Source organism: Gallinula chloropus, assembly GCF_964237585.1.
Source record: "Gallinula chloropus genome assembly, chromosome: 5".
Lineage (NCBI taxonomy): Eukaryota > Metazoa > Chordata > Aves > Gruiformes > Rallidae > Gallinula > Gallinula chloropus.
The window spans coordinates 10,884,752-10,908,986 of record NC_140090.1 but is presented as its reverse complement, the minus strand read 5'-3'; the positions used below and the strand labels follow the sequence as shown (position 1 = coordinate 10,908,986).

At 48.5% G+C, this 24,235-nt stretch overlaps 1 protein-coding gene across 1 annotated transcript in view; it reads right to left on the bottom strand.

Annotated features, from left to right (window-relative positions):
- Window positions 1-15,357: 15,357 nt before the first annotated feature.
- ITGB5 (integrin subunit beta 5) overlaps window positions 15,358-24,235 on the bottom strand; it is a 60,377-nt gene continuing 51,499 nt past the window's right edge. Inside the window, exons 11-15 of the mRNA XM_084265067.1 lie at window positions 21,385-21,607; window positions 21,088-21,191; window positions 17,756-17,872; window positions 16,429-16,595; window positions 15,358-15,948 (exon numbers count right to left, since the gene is read on the bottom strand). Of these exons, the coding sequence (XP_084121193.1) occupies window positions 15,853-15,948; window positions 16,429-16,595; window positions 17,756-17,872; window positions 21,088-21,191; window positions 21,385-21,607 (707 nt within the window). The 3' untranslated portion in view covers window positions 15,358-15,852. The remainder of the gene's footprint in view (window positions 15,949-16,428; window positions 16,596-17,755; window positions 17,873-21,087; window positions 21,192-21,384; window positions 21,608-24,235) is intronic.

Sequence of the window (24,235 nt, the reverse complement as noted above, 5' to 3'; positions counted from 1 at the left end):
TTCACACTTTTCACAGTGAAGTAAGACTGTACTCAAGTGTTGTTAGTGCTCACAGCAGAAAGAAGGCGCGCTTGCTGCTATTTCTGAGCAGCAGAGCCAGGGCTGCAGGAGAGACCAGCACAAGCTGGAACCATTAAGGAACAGTTACGTAGCTTTTGATAGTTGTATGTAAAGTTCACTCTGTCTGGGGTTGGGGTTATCTCAGTCTAGCAAGGGGAGTGTTCTGTCAAGAGAGGCTGGGCATTTTTATCAGCCTGGCTGCATGAGTACAGTGCTTTACTCAGACTTAAAATGCTTGCAAAATCTTGATAAACCCAGCACCGAGCTAAAGCCAGGTGAATTAAAATATTTGTCCTCAAAAGTTTGATTTTTGCAGCACAGTATCAGCATTGCTTCATTAACCAGGCCATATTATAGTTGAAAAAGTATTTAAGGCTTCATCCCAGAAAAATAACTGAATCACTTCCCTTTAAATGTACTTGGAAAGCCTGTTGCTGTGGATTTTTTTAGCAAGCGACATAAACATTGCATTTAGGGAACAAGACCAAAGGAATGTGAAACATCCAGAGGAAGTTTGTTTCCACATCTTGAGTTTTGGAGGTCACTGACTCGGGGAAATGGTCTGCTTTGGAAGGCTGGTAACTGGACTGTGGGCTAGACAGGCTGGATGCTTGGTTTGTTTGTGATCGCTCTCTTGGTTCTTGGTCAGTCTGTGCTGCAGTGACAAGTACAGCTTCGTGTTGGAACACTGCAGCAAATTAAAACTCAGCCCAGTCCCTGCTCCATCCTCAGGTTTTCCTCTCTTTTGGAAGGTGCTTGCAGGCTGGGAATGGTGACCCTGCCTGCATGTCTGGTTTGTCTTTGTCCTCAGTCTTGGTTCTTTGCTTCTGTGTGACTCCTGTCCTCTGAACCTTGTCTCCTAAGCCCATGTTACCTGCAGTCAGGCTGTGATGATGCGGGGCTGCAGGTGGAGGCTGGCCAGTACAGAGAAGAGGGGGAAGCCCAAGCAAGGCTCCGACTGCAGAGTTCTTCTTTAGAGCATCATCTCCAGAGCAGAAATGTGATGGTATGCAGTGTTTAGCCCAAATACACATGGAAGGAGAAGCTAAAGCTAGTGCAGTTGCTTTTGATCTGTTCCCAAAAGCTATAGTAGCTACACAAAAGGTATTTTCTCACAGGGAAATTCTGCAGTGATCCCTGCAGCTGATCACTTCTTTGCTGAGAGGTATCATTTGAGGCTGGTGATGGGAGCAGCCATACAGGTGACCTGGCTATAAAGTGGAAAATATTTCACAGAAAGACAACCTCTGCTCAAATACAGACAGAGAAAATGTCTTCTAGCCTGGGAACTGGGCCTGAGAACCACAAGTATCCTTGAGGAGTGCAGCTGGGTACTGAGAACACAGGAACAACCCTAGATACCACTGATAAGTGCAAAAACAAGGAACTGTAACAACAAGTTATCATCTGGGAACGTGAAAAAGAAGTCTGGAAAAGGAGGAAAACATCCTGAGAAAGTTAGCATTGGTAAGTGCTATTGGCTGTTAGAATGCACAGAAAGAAAAACAGCCTGATTAAACTAAAATTGGTCTGAAATGATAGAAAACATCACTGGTTATTGGATGTGCCAGGTGAAAAACTGAAATGAGCAGCATCAATTGGCTGCTCTGGGAGGTGGTTTGCAACGCCCCTTTATGTCTCTGTGATGTTAAAAGGACTTACTTTTTACCCAAAACGAAGGCTCTCCTGCATGCAAAACTTTTTCTACAAGATTTTCTGGCAGAGCAGACCCTCACTGGGGACACCTGGCCAGCTCTGGGCTCTGAAACATGGACCATCATCCAACTGAGACTTCATCCATTCGTCCAACCGACACCGGCCCCACTCCTGGCATGGGCTTGGTTGCCCCCACGGCTGCAGTCAGCTTGATCAACACTCACTACTGGTAGTATTTTTAAATATATATATATATAGGCACAGATGTAAATAGTTATTGTTAAGTACAGTTTCTGGTTTAGTAGTGGTAATCCTGCAGTACTTGCAATGTTGAAATGCAGACTTGCTGCTAATACTGACTGCTGCTTCTGTGGAAATACGTGTTTGCTCTCTGGTAGTGATTTGTAGCGCCCTGTAGTATAGGCATACTTGTTTTGCCAGTTGTAACTATGCTTGCCTTGATAGTGGTGACTTGTAGTAAGCTGTAATGAAGTGAGGAAATGTAGGTAATAAATCCTCCCTGTCCTTGTGCATGATGGAGCTCTACGAACTCACGGTTGCAACCCCTCTGGGTCGTGGCATTAGTTGTTGTAGGAGTCTGTGATACACAGGCCATGGATGCTTGGGAGAAGGCAGTAGGAGAGCAGTGAAATTGGCAAGAGGCTAAGGGGTAGAAAACCCCTCAGTGGGACAGGGACTGGGTGTCTCAGGACTGGTTGGACTGGGAAATGCTGCAAACAGAGTTTCAGAAGTGGGAGGACAGTCACAAACGCAAAGCAGAGGGTGGCAAGGTGGCCTTCATCGGGCTCCTCACAGAGGTGCTGGCAGCTGCAGGCGCTTTGCTTAACACTGCTAGGCAGGAACGGGAAGCTTTGTGGTGAGCTAGGGATACAGAAGCATGAGCTTTTGCCTTTAAATCCCATAGTTTTGTTACAAACAGATTACTTCAGCAATTAGAAATGAACCATGGGTCTCTGGCTGTAGGACAGTTAGAGCAAAAGCCTACATGCCTGGTCTCAGAGAGTGAGATCCTTGAAAAGATAAACACACTGATAATGGATAAGAAGGAGGAAGGCTTTGATTCTGGCAGTGGGTCCTTCACCCCTGCTTTGTTACCCAAGCACTGTCCGGATAAAAAAGCCTCCCATTACCCCAGCATTAAATTCCCTGGTACAGCTCCCAGCTCCTGTGGGAGAGGAAGATGCTCCCCCACTGCCTGGGGTCACGATGACCACTACGAATTTTAACACTGAACAGCTAAGGCAGCTGTCCTTGCAGTAGGGCAAAAAGCCCCATGAAGACTGGTTGGGGTGGGTGGGACAGTGCTGTCAGCTCAGGGCTGGAACCGTGATCCTTAATCAGACTGAGGCCAGACAAATATTCCTGGGAGGAAGGATATTTCTTTTAAACCCTGAACCAAGGGCCAGCCTGAATACCTTCTCCCTGTTATCTTCCATAATACACGCTGTCAGAAAACTGCTGGGGCCAAGGGGGTATCTTCCTCCCCCTTCCTGGAGTACTCCCAAGGGCTTTTCTGGATGGACAATGAGACTGGCTGCTCGGGATGTCCTTAAGGGACAAGGGGATATACCCCAGAGCATGATGACCATGCCAGCAACAGCAGCAGGGAAACTGAAACTCCTGCAAAATGCAGCACCTGGATGGCTGAAGAACCTGGCTTTAATGTCACACCATGAAAGCTGGGACTGGAGTGCCATAATGGCCCGAGGGCTGCTGAACTGGACAGCCCTTATGGGGAGGCAATGGGGATGGGGAAACACCCCTGAAATGGTAGTCTCTAAAAGGGAAGGCCGAGTCAAGATCATACAGATGCTACAGGGAGGCCAGAGAAGTAAGAATAAGGGATGAGATGCTCGAAATGCTGAAATGAATCATTCTGATGTGAACTGCCCCCCTGACAAAGAGGAGTGTGATCTGGAATGGAGATGTTTATGGGATCTCCTGCGAGGAATAGGATTCACAGCAGGCCAGTTAGAAGGGATGTCCATGTTTGTCTTGTGGAGACTGTGGGATAACCACAATGGGGGCAGCACCAGCAGTCCAGGGGCAGGGAAAGGGCCGAGCAAGGTTAGTCCCTCTGCTTCCCCTGTCCCGGACAGCCTTGGTCTGCCTGCTCCCCTGACCCTGCTACCTAAAAATGAATAGAGGAGCTCCCAGCATTGGCCCAGGGAGACCCAAATCATCCCTCCCAGGTGGCCAAAATCTTTGGAATTAATATTAGCACCCTTGTATACCATTAATAGTGAATGGCAAATACTCGGTCTCAATAAATTTGTAGTGAACCTTGAACTTGGGAGTAATTTGCTGCTCTACCTGGATTAATGTAAGTCCGTGATCCCCGATGGGATTCATCCCAGGGTACTCAGGGAGTTGACTGATGTGATTATGAGACCTCTCCCAATTATTTTTCAATGGTCTTGAGTATCTGGAGAGATCTCAGTTGACTGAAAGCTGGCAAATGTTATGCCAGTTTTCAAGAAGGGCAAGAAAAAAGACCCTGGTAATTGCAGGTCTGTCAGTCTCACCTCCGTTCCTGAAAAAATGACAGGGAAAATAATGCTGGGAGTTTTTGAATAGCACCTAAAGGACAATGCAGTCATTGGTTCCAGCCTGCTTGTCCAACATGATTTCCTTTTACGTCAAGGTCACCCAGCTGGTCAACCAAGGGTGGACTTGATGATCTTCAAAAGTCTTTTCCAACCTTGTGATTCTGTGTCTGAAGTTTAACATGGCCAAGTGTAGAGTGCTGCACACAGGACATAACAACCCCATGCAGCGCTACAGGCTTGGGGGAGACTGGTTGGAGAGCTGTCAGGAAGAGAAGGACCTGGGGTTGTTGGTTGACTGCAGGGTGAATATGAGCCAGCAGTGTGCCCAGGCAGCCAAGAAGGCCAATGACATCTTGGCTTGTATCAAAAACAGTGTGGCCAGTAGGTCTGGGGAGGTGATTGTGTCCCTGTACTCGGCATTGGTGAGGCCACCAGGCTGGTGAAGGGGCCGGAGGGCAAATCCTATGAGGAATGGCTGAGGGAGCTGGGGCTGTTTAGCCTGGAGAAGAGGAGGCTGAGGGGAGACCTTATCACCACCTACAACTACCTGAAGGGAGGTTGTAGAGAGGTGAGTGATGGTCTCTTCAGCCAGGTGACAGGAGATAGGACAAGGGGAAATGGCATGAAGCTGTGCCAGAGCAGGTTTAGATTGGATATTAGAAAAAAATTTTTTACTGAAAGAGTTGTCAGGGCCTGGAACAGGCTGCCCAGGGAGGGGGTTGAGTCACCTTCCCTGGATGTGTTCAAAAAAAGGGTAGATGAGGTACTTAAGGATATGGTTTAGCATAGGATGGGAATGGTTGGACTCGATGATCTTCAAAGGTCTCTTCCAACCTTGTTATTCTGTGATTCTGTGTAAATTTACAGATGACACCAAATTGGGAGGAGCTGTTGATTCCATTGAGGGTGGAGAGGCCTTGTAGAGGGACCTGGACAAATTGGAGAGCTGGGCAATCACCAACAGCAGGACGTTTAACAAGGCCAAGTGCTGGATTCTGCCCCTGGGAAGGGGCAACCCTGGCCACACATGCAGCCTGGGGGATTAGATGCTGGAGGCCAGCTGTGCTGGGACAGATTTGGGGATCTTGGTTCACAACAAGTTACCCATGAGCCAGCAGTGTGCCAGGCATCCAGCTGGCCCAACTGTATCCTGGGGTGCATCAAGCACGGCATGGCCAGTTGGTCCAGGGAGGGGATTGTCCTGCTCTACACTGTGCTTCCCTTCCAACCCCTACAATTCTGTGATTCTGTGATTCTGTGCTGGTACGGCCTCACCTCAAGTCCTGTGTGTACAGTTTTGGGCACCACTGTGCAAGAGGGACATAAAAGTATTGGAGAGTGTCCAGAGGAGGGCAATGAGGGTGGGAAGGGTCTGAAGGGGAAGAGAGGAGAGGCTGAAGTCCCTTGGTTTGTAGAGCCTGGAGAAGAGGAGGCTGAGAGGAGACCTCATCATGGTCTGTGGCTTCCTGACAAGGGGGAGCAAAGGCGCAGGCACCAATCTTCTCTCTTTGGTGACCAGTGACAGAACCTGAGTGAATGGCATGAAGCTGTGACAGGGGAGGTTTAGGTTGGATGTTAGGAAGAGACTCTTTACTGAGAGGGTGGTCAGGCACTGGAACAGGCTCCCCAGGGAATCAGTCACAGCACTGAGCTTGGCTGAGTTCAAGAAGCATCTGGATGATGCTCTCAGTCCCATGCTCTGACTTGGCTGGTCCTGTGTGGAGCCAGGAGTCGGACTCACTGATCCTTATGGGTCTCTCCCAACTCAGGATATTCTTTGATTTTATGACCAGATGACCTACAAAGGTCCCTTCCAACCTAACACATTCTATGATTCTGTGATACTCAAGTTTGTGCTCATTGCCTTTTGTCCTGTCACTGGGCACCACTGAAAAAAGACTGACCCCATCCTCCTGACACTCGCCCCTCAAGTATGTATCAGCACTGATAAAATCCGCCCTCAGTCTTCCTCTAAGCTAAAAAGTCCCAGGTCCCTCAGACTCTCTTCATAGAGATGTTCTAGTCCCCTAATCATCTTCATAGCCCTTTTTTGAACCCTGTCCAGTAGCTCCCTGTCCTTTAACCCAGATGCTAATGTTCCCACTAGCATCATCTCCCTCAGGTGTTGCCATGCCAACTCTTAGCTTACCTTCAGCTCTCCTGCCAGTATACTCTTCCCCCATCAAGTCTCTGTGAAAGCCCTCTTGATAAATTCTGCCAGCTTACAGCCAAAGATGTATTTTTTCCCATCAAGGCAGGTGAATCCCAGCATACCTTGTGCCTTGAAGACTCTTCCATGGTTTTAAACCCTGAAGTTTTGATGGAGGCACCAGTCCCGTAGTCAGGTATCAATAACTTGGGCTCACTTGTTTCTTCCAAAGTCTTTCCCCATTACTGGGAGGATCAAAGAAATCACTACCTCTGCTCCTGAAGGGGTTTTTTGCATTCTTCCTCAGGTACTGAAATATATTCTGATCTACTTGCATTGTTTGTTGCAGTATCATTAGTAGCCACATGAAAAAGCAGGAGTCCAAAGCTCTGGTGACATCCCTAATTCTGGCCCCAGGGAGGCAGCAAACTTCCCTGAAAAGAGGGTCTGGTCTGCAAATGGGTGCTTCTGTTCCACACAGGAGGGTGTCATTGATGACCACAACTTGATGTTGTTTCTTCTTGGTGCTGATCTTAATAGAGGCCTTTCTGTGACCTTGGTGAGACTGCTTGCCTGGGTTCCTCCTCTTCTAACTCACTATGTGCTTCATGTACCATACCCAGGAACTCATCCCTGTTCTGTAAGGGTATCTGAGAAGGTAAGGAGGAGTTTCTCCTACAGCTCTGTACAGTGACCTTGTGCCCCTCCTAATTGCTCATAACTGCCTTTTGCCTGGATCTGCTTCCATAGTGGCCACCCTGAGTTGGCTTGCATACATCAGAGATGGAAGAGCACAGCTCCACTGGTCAATCTCCTTCTCAGACTCTCCTCAGTCTGCTCACCTCCTCTTGCTACCATGCAGAGCACCATCTACCTGGTCACACTTCCCACTGGCCTGTCCCCATCCCCAAGAATATTATTTTAGCCTGTTTAAATCACCCTCATTCCCTCAGGGAATGCTCCCTGTTCAGTTCCTTCTTGGTCCTGTATCCCTCATGTATCCTTTGCTGCTGCTGGAAGCCCCACTGGTGGTGCTCCTCACATGGCTCCACCACCCATGGCTCCACCACCCATTGCACACTGTGCCACCCAGGAGATGGTGATGCACAGAGCATGTCACAGCTGGATCAGTGGGTGTCGTATAACATGCAAAAGCTGTCTCCAGTGCAATATATATATATATATAAAATGATTGGCCATTTAAAAGATGGGAAATTAAAGGAAGGTGCTTGATCACCAGGGTGACGAGCATCTAATTTCTAAGCAGCGGGTGTCTCCTTTACCTAATATCCAAAAGGAATGAAGCGGTTTTGTTTTTCTTCCAGGTCACACTAACTGCAACATCGCCAACCAGAAACTGAGAGCGTTCTCCCTGGATGTTGGTCCTGCTGTGTTCATCATACTGCTCTGGCAAGTTGGCACAGAATGGAATGACACCATGAACACCTATCTTACAGCAGTTAAAGTACCGTATCCAGTAATCACAGTGGCACTGATCAGTTTATGAATACGAATTACCAAGCAGGCAGCAAATTGGATTGTTGGCATTGCTTACACCACCCTCAATCATTAGATGCCAAATTTCGGTGTTTAGCAGAACCTGTGCCTGAAACATCCTGGTATCAACCTAATCTGGCATCCTTACTCCCCAATACACCAAATTATTGACAACAGCCTGCCCAAGCACATTCCTGTGATGAGCCCCCATGGTGCATTACAAAGCCCCAGGAAGTTGTGTCCAGGAAGATGAGCAATTGTAATTACAGTTTGTCTTGCAGTCACACCAAGCATAGTTGCAATGTGTGTGAGAGAACACAAGCTTGTATTGATTCTGGAAACCTCATGAACCTGAACTAATGACTCAGCAATTGCAAACAAACATGCTTTTAATGGGCTTTAGCATCTTACATGGAAAATTAGTGCAGATTGTCAAAGATACTGTAATCTCACTAGTGTTAATTCTACATGCTATTGTCTACAGAGCAATGGTTGGCTTAAGTGCTAATGATCATTGGGACCTACCTGGCCCTAGCAACATGTCTGGCTGTATAGATTGCAACCCCTTTTAGACACTTTGATCAATATGCTTACTGAAATGGAATGGTTTCTCTAATCCATGGTGTTCATTCTGCAGATGTGGCAATGACTCTGGGTGAAGCTGATATTTTACCACTTGGATGGTTCCAGCTTTGTGGCACTAATGCCTCTAAGAGTCTACCACCTCAATGACAGGCACTTGTACCATAGCTCCTTCGGCATTTCAATCTCAAGATTTGACATTTAACTTCCAACACAACCATTACTCTGTAGGTAATCAGGGCAGGGTGTCTAATCCTGCAGTAACAGGATCATCTAAGTTTCCCTTGTTTGTATGGGCAGTTTCCAAACTTGGGTGTCCCTGAATTTGAAAAAGCTGTTGTCGGTATTTCTTGAAATTGCCCAAATTGCCCCTATGGAACCTTTACAGACCCTACAGAGATTAACTCACTCTCAAACCTGCATACTGTCAACAGTGAATTATTAAGAGAAGTCATCGTTGTGGGATTAGCTAAGAGGTTTTTATTAATGACTAAATGATGATCGAATGGTAGTTAATGATTGAATGAAAATCAAATGGTAATCAAATCGTGATTAAGCAATAAATAATTGAATGATAATTAGTGATTTAATAATGATCTAACAATGATTTAAAGGATTGCTTAAATTATAATTTAGGTGGTGATTAGATAGCAGTAAAATACGCGGCTACTTACTACACTGCTAATAATTAAGCTAGAGTTGGATATGTAAATGTTGCTAGCAGATAACATACCTTTAGGCCTAGTGCAAAATGTCACCTACCTCATTATAGACATCAGATGCTGGGGAAGAGTTTCTCAACCTCAAGGACTAACCTTGAGAAGCATCCTTGCCCAAGGGGAGATCACCTCTGTGCAGCCTGCTGCCATGCATGACTCCTCAGTGGGCTTGGGGGGGACCTACAGATAGGTATCTACAGTGTAAAGTCAGGGAGGTTGTAGAGAGGTGGGCGATGGTCTCTTCAGCCAGGTGACAGGAGATAGGACAAGGGGAAGTGGCATGAAGCTGTGCCAGGGCAGGGTCAGATTGGATATTAGAAAAATATTTTTTACTGAAAGAGTTGTCAGGGCCTGGAACAGGCTGCCCAGGGAGGGGGTTGAGTCACCTTCCCTGGATGTGTTCAAAAAAAGGGTTGATGAGGTACTTAGGGATGTGGTTTAGCATAGGATGGGAATGGTTGGACTGGATGATCTTCAAAGGTCTCTTCCAACCTTGTTATTCTTGTGATCTTGTGACTTGTAGCCATTCTGCCTGCCCTCCCCCCTGCCCCTTGGCGTATGTGCACATGTGCAGCTGTAATGGTTTTAGTTTTGTCTAGTCTCAGCTTGGACTGGTTCTGTTTGTCCTGATAAGACATGGTCTAGGCTATTTAGTCCCTGAGATGATGTGGCCTAGCACGGCCCAGGGCTAGCCACGGCCTTCATCTTAGGGGTGACAAGTGGTGAGTGGCCCTCAGGAATCCATATTGGGACATGCCAGAGGGATGGGATGTCATCCAGAGGGATGGGATGTCATCCAGAGGGACCTGGACAAGCTAGAGAGGTGGGCTTATGCAAACCTCATGAAGTTCAATAAGGATAAGTGCAAAGTAATGCACTTGGGTCGGGACAGTCCTCACTACTGATACAGGCTGGGGGATGATGTGATAGAGAGCAGTCCTGTGGAAAAGGACTTGGAGGTACTGATGGACAAAAAAATGGACATGAGCCAACAATGTGCACTTGTAGCCCAGAAAGCCAATCGTATCCTGGGCTACATCAAAAGAAGTGTGGCCAGCAGATTGTGGGGTGATTCTTCCTCTACTCTGGTGAGAGCCCCACCTGGAGTACTGTGTCCAGCTCTGGCATCCTCAGCAGGTCCAGAGGAGGGCCACAAGGATGATCAGAGGCTGGAGCACCTCTCCTACAAAGACGGGCTGAGTTGAGACTGGAGAAAGAAGGCTCAAGGAAGCCCTTATAGCAGCCTTGAAGGGGACCTACAGGAAATCTGTGTACAAAGTGATACAAGGGGCAATAAGTGGTTTTAAACTACAGCAGGGTAGGTTTAGATTAGACATCAGGAAGAAGATCTTCACTATGAGGGCGGTGAGACACTGGAACAGGTTGGCCAGAGAGGTGGTGGAGGCCCCGTCCCTGGAGACATTCAAGGTCAGGCTTGACAAAGCTCTGAGCAACCCAATCTAGTTAAAGGTGTCCCTACTTAATGCAGGAAGGTTGGAATAGATGACTTTTAAAGGTCTCTTCCAACCCAAACCATTCTATGAGTCTATTTTCTATGTTTATGTGATCTTGGCTGCTAGAGCACGGGCACAACATGGCTCAGTGACATTGGCGCTTGTCCTCGCTGTAGCATTCATGCTTTTCTGTAGTGTATCTCCTATTGAAGCACTGCCTGTATCACTTTTACTCAAACCAGTACTCTATATTCATGCCTCAGCCAACAAACCCTCTCAGAAGTTGTAAAAACATTGAGCCCAACAGGGCCACAAGTCTCCTCCGCCTCACGCATTAGGAGGCAAGAGAGACGCACCAGGCTGGGTGTAGTCTCACTCCTAGTGACCCATCAGTGGTGGAAGGCCAAGGGGTGGAGTGATGGGAGCAGCCCTAAAGGCGACCTGGTTATAATGGGGAATATATTGCACAGAAGATGATGTCTGCTCAGATACTGACAGAGAATATTCCTGCTGGCCTGGGCCTCCAGCAACCAGTATCCTTGAGGAATGCAGCTGGCATCTTTGAAGTGCAGCTGGGTACTGAGAAACCAGAGTTCCTGAGATGTCTTCAATGAAAAGCACAAACCCAAGGAACTGTAACAGCAAGTTATCATCTGGCAAGGTGAAAAAAAGTCAGAAAAAGGAGGAAAGCATCCTGAGAGTGCCATTGGCTGTCCTGCTAGAACAGGAAAACAGTCTGAAAATACAGAAGTTTGCATGAGAAAATGGAAACAACATCTATTATTGGCTGTGCCAGGTGAAGAGCAGGAATTCACAGCGTCTGTTGACTGCTCCAGCTAGTGGTCATGGCCCTCAACCTCTTATGTCTTTGGGACGTAAAAAGGACTTCCTCTACACCCAAAATGGAGCATCTCTCTCTGAGAAGTCCCTGTGCATGAACTCCTTTTCCCCAGAACATTTTCAACAATGCAGACCCTCACCAGGGATGCCTGGCTGACTCTGGGCTCCGTGACGCGGATCATTGTCCAAGTGAGACTTTATCCAATGTGCCCTACTTCTGGGATGGGTTTGATGAGCATTTGCTACCAGTAAATACATATATATATATATATACACACATACATATATATATATATATGTATTTATATAATGCATGGATATAAGTTGTTACTGGTAAGTGTATTTGCTGCTAGTGGTCGTTCTGTAGTAACTTGCTACTAAGATTGATAGTGCTACTGTTGAAATATATATATATATTTGCTTTCTGGTAGTGATCTGTAGTACAGATATACTTGTAAGTGTCCTTGCATTAGTAATGATGACCTGAAGTGTAATAAAGTAATTGATGAAATTAATTTCCTCATCCTTGTGCATGACATAGTCTCATGAACCCATGGTTGCAGCCTTTGTCTACCTGCAGGCTGGGTAACCCTTCGGGCTGGTGGCAGCCGAATGGAGGAGTTTCTGTTGGGCTGCATCCAGTGGCTGCTAGCACTAACTAGTGGGCATGGCGAAAGGGAGAGGATGAAATCAAACTCTGTGGTGTCTCTATCCTATTGTATTGTTCTCGCTTTTTGCAGCCTGGCAGTGAAGAGGTAGAGGCACAACAGTCAATTCCAGCTCAAAGTGTGTTCAGATAGAGAGAGGCTACTGGAATAAAAGGATCAGAAGATGCTGCTGAGCTGCTGAGGTAGTCTTATCATCTCATCTTAGTATTTCCTTCCAGGACTCTCAGTGACCCTTTCCTCAACAGACTAGTTCCTTCACTTTCCACATGGCTGGAGAAATGCAAGGTTAACCAGGCCAAAGAGTATGAGGCATTCATCTTCCAGAGCTTGGGCCCAGCCTTCAGCTGTTGAGCATCTTCTCACTCCACTGTACAGAGCAAAGAGGGTGGGAAGTGGGCATACCTCACTCCATCTTGTGTCACAGCAAAGGGTTATGGTGCAGCTCCACAATTAGCAAAGGAAATAATGCTGCCCTTGGCCTTGACTGTTCCCAAGTCATACCACAACACTCTCCCCCCCACCCCCCAAGAAGCACCAACGGCACAGGAAAAAACGTGCTGCTGCTGAGCCCCAGCCCCAGTGACAGTGCAGCAGCAGCCGCCAGCTGTGGTCAGGGAAACAGGAGGAGCTGATGTTGCAATGCCATCCAGATTCCAGCTTGGCCAGAAAAGCACTGACATTTTTCCATCACATGTGATCCGTTGATGCCTTCTGCTGGAGTTTTCATTCAGGAATGCTCGCTGTGGTCAGGCTGCCTGTATGCACAGACACAAACAAACTGCTGCTGACTGAAATACACCGTTCCCATGACTGCACTTGGCACTGAGCTTACAAGGGTCAAGGCAGACCTGCTTACGCAGTAAAGCAAAGCCTTCTTGCTCTTTCTTACCCTTATTTCCTTCTGTTTTTCTTTAGATGCAATCTTGTGGGGAAGCTAAGTCGGGAGGGGGGAGGGGGAATGGACAGACAGACATGCTCTGTGCTGCCTGGCCGCGTTCCGCAGGCAGCAGGATGCTCTTCGCTGTCAGCATCAACACTATTCCCTTCTTTCTGTACATCAGCTCTGTTGCCTGGCCCATGACACCCTTCCCTCACCTACTCGCTCCCCAAATTGCTCCCTGGCTACTCTGCAGACCAGTTTGCTTCACAGCTGCATCTCCCCTTGCAGGGAAGGGGGGTGCTTGCAGCCCTACCCCCAGGCCTTTGTCCTCCTTTACCCTCTCCCTGCTCAAACCATCCCTTAGCAATGAGTCAAACCTCAGCTCCCTTCAGCTCCCTTGAATGTCCAGCCTCTGGCGCTAACCCAGAGCGCTGGGAAATGCCACAGCGCAGAGGTAATCTGCAAGGGAAGGGTGGCAGGGAGGCGCTGCCTGCGCCTTTCCTTTCAGAGTGCAAAGGAAGAAAGCAGAGGGCTGAGCTTGTTTTTAACTGCTAAACTAAGAGCAGCAGAGGTGTATTCGCAGCATTTGCTGCTTCGAGTGGGAGAGCTGGTTTAACATGCTCCTGCCTTTCCTTTCCCTCTTCCCGATCCACTGTTCTGTGCCTGGGGTAGTACAGCTTGTGTGAGGCAGTTGCACAAACCAAGCTAAAACTTGCTCTGTCTACTTGTGATGATTATTTTTTTGACTGTTTGCTATGTTTTCTGCTGTGACAGTGATGGAATCTATCCTGCCAGCCTGGCACTAGGCAGTGGGATGGTTATGAAAACCGAATTTGGACCATAGATGCTCCTTCACAGAGGGCAGCATTAGTCCCAGGTGTTCAATATGCAACATCTCAGCCTGCAGACATTGGCCTTGGACTTCAACACTGTGTAGGAAACATGGAACTCTGAGGGACTAGCCCTCTGCAGCACTCAGACTTGTCCTATTGCTTGTGGCACTCCTTGGGGGAGGCAGCACAGCCCCCAGCCCACAACAGCTAGGTTACACAAAGGCAGTACTGGTGCTTAACCAGAGCCTGCCCTTGCACTTCTTTTCAGGATGCATGTGCCCTCCTTCCCCTGCTAGGGCACATTTAGTGAAATCAAGCGTGAAGCCAAGGTACAGATTTTATTTATACAGGGTTTTGAGGATGTTTTTTAGCCTACCTGATGAGGGCTGATGCTGCCAATGTGGCACCTGCCGCACTCCTAAAAAATCCTGGGTTTGAGCTATTTTTAGTGTGGTCTGCTGCAGTTCTTCAATACTGCTGGTAGGAGGAGGAGGGACCATAAACTTCTTGAAGGAGAGCTGTTTATATTGAGCAAATAAGAGCTTCTGTTTATAGAGGCAAAAACAAATAAAAAAAACCAATCCGGAAGGATGGGCCCGTGGCCCTTTTCCAACGAGAAGAGCAAAGTCAAAACAATGAACACCATTTGGTTTTGCTTTTCCCTGGCAAGGTTCCTTCAGCTGGCTATTGCATGATCTGTTCGGGGCAGAGAGACAAGAAAAGGAAAGGAAAAACAAAGAAAAAGCAGGCAGTAGCAATTGCTCTGGTTTCTCTCCCCGGCTGGCGGCTGTAGCCCCGCTGCAGTCTGCGTGGGTTTAAAGCTGCAGCTGTCAGACAGGGTAACCCAAACCCCAGCTCCAGAGGAAAACAGATGGGGTTAGGGGAACAGCTTGTGGGGGGGTGTGTGTGAAAAAGCTCAAACCTAAAGCAAAATGTATGCTGTGAAGCGAAGACACTGGGTTTTACCCAGCTCACTTTCCAGTCAAAAGCTCAGGGCTCCCCTGCTTTTCCAGCCAGGCTCCGCTGGACCCCACAGCTCAAGTCCTCTGGTAGAAAGCCAGAGGTCTGGATAAGCTGCTGTGTGCTCCCTGCTGCCCTGCTGCAAACACCCAGGCCGGATGTCTACTCGTACACCCCAAAGAATGGGTGTTTAATTTAGTTTCCTCAGACTAAACTCCCAGTTAGCTTGGGCTCCCACCAGTTTCCCGGACATTTAATAGTGACGGAGCTCCTCGTCACACTATCCCCACCCTGGGTCAACATCAGGGTAATTAAATCAACATACCTTCTCCGGTAGTCAGTGAGGCTCCAGCTCCTATTTTTATAGCCATGCTTTGACTGATAAGACTCTATAAATAAATCAGCCAAGCAGCACCACTGCTGCTTGCAGGAGCAAGCCCCAGTTTCGGTGGGGGATCAGTGAGGAAACAATGAATTCTACTCACAGCATCATATATGCACAATAGTTTTATTTTTTTTTTATATAAAAAAAAAGTCCTAAAGACTGCAGAACTCTTGTATCCTAATTTCTTACACAAATGCTTCCGACACCCTCTCCTTCTTAAGCTAATTCCCTCCTAACGACTTGCAATGGCGTGGGTTCCCCTGATTTTGACCTAAGTCACCCTTTCTAACGGGATATGTCTAAAGCTGCAATATGGCACTTGGTTGACTTGGTGGGCAGGTTTAATATATCCAGAAAGCTGGGGTATGGAGTCTCACACGGCTCAGAGTCCATCAGCACTGGCGGGGAGCCTGCCTTCACGTCCGTGCCTCCAGAATGAACCAGACTTTTCTCCTTACTGTGCAAATAACAGGCTTTGGTCGTCGACCAGTCCTGTCGTAAGGGATTCTCACCCCTGAAGAGGATCCCAGCTTCAAGTTGGGATGCAGCACATACAGTCAAGGAATTGTCCACAGCAGCCTCAGGTGCTGAGACCCCCATCAGTCAACTGTACCGTTGTAAGACTTGTTGAGCTTGTTGAATGTGAACTCTACGTTATGCGTGGAAATAGGCTTTCGGTAGAGAGGATTGGATGCCTGGGGAAAAAAATGGGCAGACAAAAAGAACAAAGGTGAGGAACAAAGTCTGTGTTGTGGGGAAAATGTCTATAATCCCCCCTTCCTATGCCAAATAATTTGAAGATAGCAGTCCATTCAGCTTGGACTGAAATGTGTGTTCAAATCCCAAAGCAGCGTTGTTTGTCCATCAGACCCACCTTCTGGACTATCTGCAGGCCAGGTAACGCCCTCAAGCACTGGGCAACCCCATCTGAAGCTTCCCAGAAGCTCCCCCTCCTTCAGACCTCCAGCATGACAGGAAATACATGACGAAACCAGAATCAGAACATTTGTAACTTGGGAAGAGGAATGGCAGTGCAATGTGCCGTGCCCTGAAGCCCTGCATGGGCATCCACATCCCTTCCATCTGCCACCCTTCTCCATTGCTGCAGAGCTGTTGACTGCAGGAGCATCCTGACACCCTCACGTACCCCAGCTGCACCTCAACCCTGGGCTCACCATTTCATATCTGGCCCGTGAGCGTTCGGTTTGGAATCGGTCGAACTCCCGTCTGTCGTGGATGGTGACAAGCAGCTTCCAGAGCCCCAGCAGGATGATGCCGATCAGCACCACGCTGCCAATCACCGCCAGAACGATGGTCACGGCGCTGGGGGCTGAGCTGCATGCTGGTAATGAGGGGAAGAAGGTGATTAGTTCTGGTGTGGGTATATCCTGGATCAGGGTACTGGGATCTAACAATCTGGACTGCAGCCACAGAGCAAGTGACCTCAGGGCAGCACTAGCAGCGATGACTAAATTAAAAAAAGCAACAGTCATCTCTGAAACCAAAGGGATTTTTTTTTTTTTAAGTAAATAAATTCCTGGCTCGAGGCAGGTCAAAGGCACAGCCCTCCTGATGTCACATAGCACTTGGGGGGAAGAGCAGTGCTGCAGTGCCACGGTCTAAGAGGGACACCTGGTTTTAATGCCACGTGACCCATGTAGGACAGAAAGGGTTAAGATGCCTCTGGCAAAAGCCAGCTCAGCTTCTGGCCCCCATGGAGGCAGGTGAACCCCAGGCACTTTAAACAAGCACACTGACTGTGGGCTAATCAACTGCTTTTTCAATTAAATGGAAGCTGCTGCACAAATGAAACGCACAGTATCTCAGCCTTTCCCATACCAGCCTGTGCCTTGGAGGAACAGAGTAGGTTGCAAGAGGCTACTGCTGGGTGCTTGCCAGCTCGTCCTGCAACATCACGTGGGGTTTTCTTTGAGAAACTGCCTCGCACGTGATAGAATAACACTGGGAATTGCAGCTGCCTGCGGCAGCCCCGGGGAGCAGAGCAGGGACACACAGTCCTTACACTGCCTGGACCAGAGCTAGCTCTTCAGAAATACACAAACCCATGGGTGGTGTGGGGCTTCCCCAACATCCTGGCTTGACCAGCAGCAGCACCAGGAGTTCCTTTATGATTTTTTCACTCCCAGTGGCTATATTTCCAAATCAGCACATCACATGCTTTTCACTATGTAAACAGACTGGGTTTAATTTCAGCATCCCGACCTGGCAGAAAGGCCCTTCAGCCGCTTCCTAGCAACGCTGGCAGCTCAGGTATGTGTTTTGCTCCCAGAACCCTACTTTACTGAGTTGGGAGCTTCTGAAGCAAGGTTTCAGCATGGTAAACCACTGTATTTTTTTAAATCCTCCTGATTCATCCGCTCAGGCATGCCCTCATGCAGACAGTGAAACCAGCCTTTCCACAACCCATCAGGCTCCCCAGCAGCCCGTCACCTCTTGCAAGGCAACCTGTGCTTTTAAAAGGAAACCCAAGGGAGGGCAAACCTGGCTCTTTGAGGACGGTGAGGTTGGATTTCCCACTGGCAAGCTCTGAGTAGGTGAACTTCATGACGCAGTTGTTCACCGGGTAGGCGCAGAGGATCGCGTTCGGGTCATCCGTTTCTGGAAAGAGATGCAGAGTCACAGAGTATTACTCTGGTTTTAATGTATTAAAAAAACCCTAGAGGCTGCAGAACTCTTGTAGCCTAATTTCTTACACAAATGCTTCCAACAGCCTCTGTTTTTTTAAGCTAATTCCCCCCAAAGACTTGCAATGGTGTGGGTCTCCCTGATTTTGACCCAGTCACCCTTTCTAAGGGGATATGCCTAAAGCTGCAATGCGGCACTTGGTTGACTTGATAGGCAGGTTTAATCCTAGGAATTAGCCCAGTTCTCCCCTGCAAGTTGAGCAGGGCTTCTCATGGGTGCCTGTGAGCAGAGGAATGGGGAACAGGCCTGGGAATCAGCAGAGTTTGGTCAGGATGCACACAAACTGTAACCAAGCAGTGTCCGTACTTACTGCTCGAGAGAATGCGGCACTCAGCAACGCTGCGTGGCAAACAGGCGCCACCTCACACATACACATGTCCTTCCTTCAGGCAAGTCAGTTTTGGCAATAAATGCCATTTTCTTTTCTTAATTTGCTATATTTCTTTAAGTGTGGAGGCTGAAGAGAAAGCAAGGGGCACAGACTCAGGCTGTGAGGACACGGACGGGGCCAGCAGCAGCAGCCCGTGGCTTGTGCTCCGGCTGAACGGCTCCAGCTCCGGAAACGGTTGAGAAGTTTGTTTTTTAAAGGGTGAGACAGAAGAGGAAAATGGAGAGGGGAGGAGGGAGGAGGAGGAGGGAGGGAAGAGCTGGCTGAAGGGGAAGATGCGGAGATCAGGGAGAAGAAATGAGACTTGATCCCCACAAACATGTGGATGGCTGTTTAAAATGCCATAGCACCAGGCAGAGCCTGTCACTGTTCTGGTGACTATAAGATGCTTCCTGAGGATGGCTGCTTCACCACAGCTCTCCTCCTCACTTGTACCTATCCATCAGGCTGAAAAATTGTCATGTTAATGACCACTGCTGTTCCAGCCCCTTATTTCTCTCCTGTTTGTTTGTCTTCTGATGCCTTTGACCTGCTCTCAGGAGAAAGATTAATACTTCCCATTTCAGGCAGCTGCCCTTCTGGTGAGTCCTGGAGGGGTTCCTGCTGTGGACAAAACTCAGCTGTTCCTACCTCAGGATGGGAGAACATGCTCTGTCTACACAGTGGTATCAAAGGCAGTGCTGGAGAAGTGCTGATTGTTACAAAGCAAGGTGCTAATTAGATTCATACTGATAAAGCTTCCATGCTTCTTGACTAATGCCCTTCTGAGTTGAGCAGCAAATCTCAGTCCCTCCAGATCCGTCTGCTTTCTATCCTATCCTTGCACCATTCTTCTGCTAATAGAGGCTGTGATTAAAGCCTTGATAGCAACGATCTCTGTTAGTCTTCAGAGATCACACATCCACAGGGAAAAGTGTGATGGCTACACTGAGACTTCTGCTCCACTGATGTGTGCTGTTGGCAGGTTCAGCCCAGCACTGGACCTGTCATGCCACTCTCTGTGTTGAAATCCCTCCTCTGGAACAGAAATGTAATATTGCAGAAGCAAAGGTGATCCTGCAGAATCCAAGGCAAGTCATGTAAGACTCCCAAAAGGCATTGTTTCAGCTCATCGGTCCAATGATAGATGCCTCTGCTCCACGAAGCTTTAAAGCACTGGCTGCTTCATACCCAGAGCCCACAGGCATGTTGGGAGCTTCCAGGGTGTGTTGATTGCAACTCAATATTTAAGGTCCCATCCTCCACTGCCAGGACTACACAGATCAATGTTTTCCGTGACAGATGTCAGCGCTGGACCTCCCAGGGGATTTTTAACACATGCTGTGTAACACAAAAGCACTTGGACACAAGGATATTGCTGAGGCTGCCTGTAAAGAAGTCCACAGTCCTCAAGCACTTTAGCAATATTTTGCTTCACCTCTTTATTAGCCTGGATCTCCAAATCGCAGAGTGACCTGAGCTACCAAGAGCTCAGCACCACCTGCAATCTGGCTGCAGGAGGTCAACAGAAGAATACAGGCAATTCCCCAAAATGTCTTCAAAGAGAGATTTGGCTGTGTTTTTCTCTGAAAGCCATGTGGGGGGATGTCAAACCACAGCCCAGCCTCCCCTTCCCAGGTGCGGTCAGCACAGAAGCTGGCTTTGGCATGGTCCAACACCCAGGCAGGAGAGTTGAGCTTTAATCCCTAAGTGTTTGCTGGCTCTGAAGAAACAAATGCCAGCCAGGCATCAGGAAGGAGCTTTGTGTGGTTTGGAAGTGCCTTGTAACCTCTCACAGTGTGCTGGTGCAGGTGCACTCCCCGGACAACTGCAGGGAGGATGGAGGGAATGAGAACACATCTCCCAAAGGAAAAGGTAGGAAACCCCGCTGGTTGTAATTTAAAAGGTAGACACTGGATGTGAAAGGAGTCAATGGGAAAAACATCACCAGCAAGCAGCTCAGGAGGAAGGGAGAGACAGGGCAAGCAAGGCAGAGCACTCCTACCTCTATAAACCATGGGAGGAAAAGGAGGAAAAGTCAGATGTAGAATGCAATATATCACTACTTGATCTAGAAACACCAGCCTCCCCATCCCACCCTCCAAGGGGTAATTGCTAAGGCCAGGGTCAGGACTGTGCTTAAAGCTGTCACAGTTTTGCTCCCCTCTATCCCCCAAATAGCAACCAGGGACTCCCAGAATGGAGACTGAAAAGGAGCTGAGGGACACACATGTGCGGTGACCTCTAGAAGAGGACATAAAGGGCAGCAGAGAAGCAGTCCATCCCACCAAAGCAAAACACATCATCTCAAGAAAAGCATCTTTGCTTTCTCTCACAAGCTCAATTCATCCAAGTTGAATTCTCAGAAGATTAGAGAATGCCTTTTCTCAGTGATACTCTGTCCTTTTGCACTCTCTCATGGCTCATCTAATACTTTGTCCTTTTGCACTTTCTCATGGCTTGTCTAATCTTCTGTCTCATTTAATCTCATCCCACTCTGCCCCTTGCACTGGCAGTAGTGGTCCTCACATGTCTTGATCTTCAGATATTATTTGAAATCAAAGGGATTTTTAACTTCAATATAGACTGTATCCCAGAGAGAGTGTCCCACGTACCCCACATACACATATACATACTACATACACACCTATGTTTCTAAATAGCAGGTGTTCCCTGAGGCTTTCTTTATAGATATGTTTTGCCCTGGTCAAACGGAGTTCAATGCCACGGTCGCTGGCAGCCCTTGTTGCTGCCTACTTACCAAGAACATCCACAGTGGTGATGATCTCGTCCTTGCAGTGCTTTTGGCAGGTTTGGTTATCAGCCAGTCTTCCTGAGTTAAACAGCTTGCATTCAATGCAATCCCTGCAGAAAGACACACAGAGGGGAAGACTAAGAATCCAGCAGAAACCGCATGAACGTGTTGCTTCTCTGCCTGGGATACTCTCAGGATGCTTAGTGTGGTCTCTGAGCAGTGGAAGGCAAAAGTCTCCCAGGAACCAAAGGAATGCCCACCCTGCCAGCGAGAAGTCCCTCCTGAACCTCCTCCCACGAGTACCTTTTGGTGCTACAGACGCCTGGGCAGGTGGGACACTTCTCACACGTCTCTCCGAACGCCCCCGGCTCGGTGCACTGACACTTCCCACAGACGCAGGTGCCTCTGCCACTGCACATCTGCCCATCGCTGGAAACACAGCTGTCTGTCTCGGTGGAGCAGTTGCAGTTGTCCCCGATGTAACCGGCGTGACACTTGCACTCGCCGCAGTGACACTCTCCATGGCCTGAAGACAAGAGCAGGGGTGAGGCATCAGCCGCATCCCAGGTCAGCATCAGGTGCTGCAGCTGCTGGTGCAGGAGGGACCAGCAGCCCAGCAGGAAAAGCTGCCAGAGAGACCTTACTTAGCAGAACATCAAACAGATGGCAATGGGAAACACCTAGAGATCAAATAATTATCTACATCTAGCAGCAAAAAATACCTACTCACAGCTTCTTCAGCTTCCCTCTACAGTCACTCAAGATGAACAGACACCTCTCCCACCCGAGGTGGGACCACGTGGCCAGAACAGGGGCACCAACTGCCTCTGGGAGGTACCAGAAGTGACCGTCACCATGGGGAGAACAGGGCAGCTCTCTTCAAGCAGACACAGCCTGCAGATGGGGGAGGTTCTTCCACCCCAAGCGCCCCTGGCACATGAGCCAGACTAGAGGCAGCACAGCCAGACTGGGGTAGTTTTCTGCTTGGTCTTGCTAAGGCATCGAATTTTGCTGGCAGAGCTGCTGTGCCAGTAAATGGTGGTGGTGGTGGGGTGGTGTGTGTGTGCAAACCACACTTCCAGCCTAGGCTTCTCCAGGCCACACCGCTCAGCAAGACATTCTGTCCTCCCCTGCACCTCCCTGCCCACTATGGGCCCTAATCTCTGGAGGTCAGTATTACTGCCAGGCCCTCAAAATGGTGTGTAAGAGGTGGCTCTTGCAAGGGCTTCCATGTTTCCTGGGCTGGCTGGTGGTTTGTATGAATGAAGCTCTTTGTCTATGCCAAGAGACGATGGGAATGGAGCAGCACTTTCTAATGGTTTTGAACCCAAGGCTTAGCAGCAGAAAGCCTAGCAGGTCACCCATGTTGTAAGGTCCTTCCTACCCTTCTTTCCAAACAGCTGTACTGAAGAAGTACTCCCAAACCCCTTAAAACTCCTTAAAAAAAGGACACTCTTGGGTCCAAGTGAGACCCCTATGTCCCAGCCAGCACCACCAAAGGCTGCTGAGACCAGCTGAACCTTCCCTAGGGAGTAGCTCAGGACCACTCACAGCAGAGACGGCTGAAGAAACCGATCCAGCAAGGGTTGTCCTCTACCAAAGCAGCCCTTGGCAGCTATGGGCTTTAGCCACAGGCTGAGAAAGTCAACAGGCTCCAAGCCTTTCAGTGACAGTAAGTAGAGTGGCTGCCTGCTGAGCATCTGGTTTCAGAAAGGCATCCATCACTCTCTGGAAATACTGCTTGAATTCCTCCTTGGTCAGCCCCTAGGAGAAGGGCTGCCTTTGAAGGCACAGTTTATAGAGCTGAAGGATTTGTGTATGAGGCTCATCAGTAACCTAATTACAGCTCAGCGGTCCCACTGGAAACAGCCTCAAGCGCCTCAGACAAAATAAATTATATACAGGCTCTTTTCATCGGCACAAAACTGCTGATCTCCCTGCCTCTCCCATCACTCCAGGATTACCAGAGAGACTGTGCACTGTCAAGCTACATCCCTTGCCAAAAGTCATGGTAACACCTTCTGTTTTACTAGATGTCTCACATGGCCCAGCACATCACAAGACACCCTCCTACAGCCCCTTCTGCACTCCCACCGTTTGCTTTGGATCCAGCTTGCATACTCAAACATTACTAAACAGAGGAGGTTATGTTTACAAGATCTCTAGAGGCGACCTACATCTGAAGAAGATTAAAAATCCCTCCCTCTGCCTTCACAATGACAGCCTTGCCCTTTTCCCAGATGCAAGTGGAGAGGCAGGTTTGGTTTGCCCCTTCCCTACAAAGCTCTGGTGATGAGCCCACAGGAGGCAGCTACATCCACTACTGCTGCTGCTTGGGGCACAGCTGCAGAGCGGGGACCCCCCGCACCCTCTGCTTCACAAACCAGCCAGATGGGATGGCTGGCTTTTATTCACAGTTAATTCAGGGGAGCAGGGGCTCACACACAGCAAGCTTGGTGCCTCCATGGCAATGCCTGTGTCCAAAGTAGCTATAAATCATGGTTTTCTTAAACGGGCACTATTCCAAGGAATCCAAAGCAGCTGAGATTGGGAATCTGTGTATATGGTATTTAGTAAATGCCCTCATGCTTGAATTTGAGCTGTGAAGGAAGAGAAGCAAACAGATCACATTCACACCATCCCATGGTCCTCATCACCCTCCTGCTCTCGGGCAGAGCCCCCACAATCATCAGCCTTAGCTCAGTCCCCCTTGGACACCATAGAGCCCAGAACAAAACGTGAATCCATTGGAAATCCATCTCTGGAAGTGTGTTATTGCTCATGATATGGTTCAGTTTTCAGAGCTGTCTGTTGCCAGGATGGTATAGGAAGCTAGAAAGCCTGCACGTCCCTTCCAGCTCCTGGAAGGCTGAGGACTGATCCTGGAATGACTGTCCCAGGGAAGGGAAAGAGCCATTCCCAAGTGATACATCCTCCTAAACTGCTGGAAAATTTAAGAAACAGCATCTTAAACCAAACAGTTTTGTTTATTGAAGGGGATGAAGAAAAAGCCCTTCTACATGAGCATGACTAAGTGTGGGGTGTGAGCTTGAAATATAAACACGTTGAAATGTGTTTTCTGCCTTGACCACACTGGCTCTACATGCAAGAAGTCATTGGCTGAAGCTCATCACAGGGAATGTGCCAAGAGTGG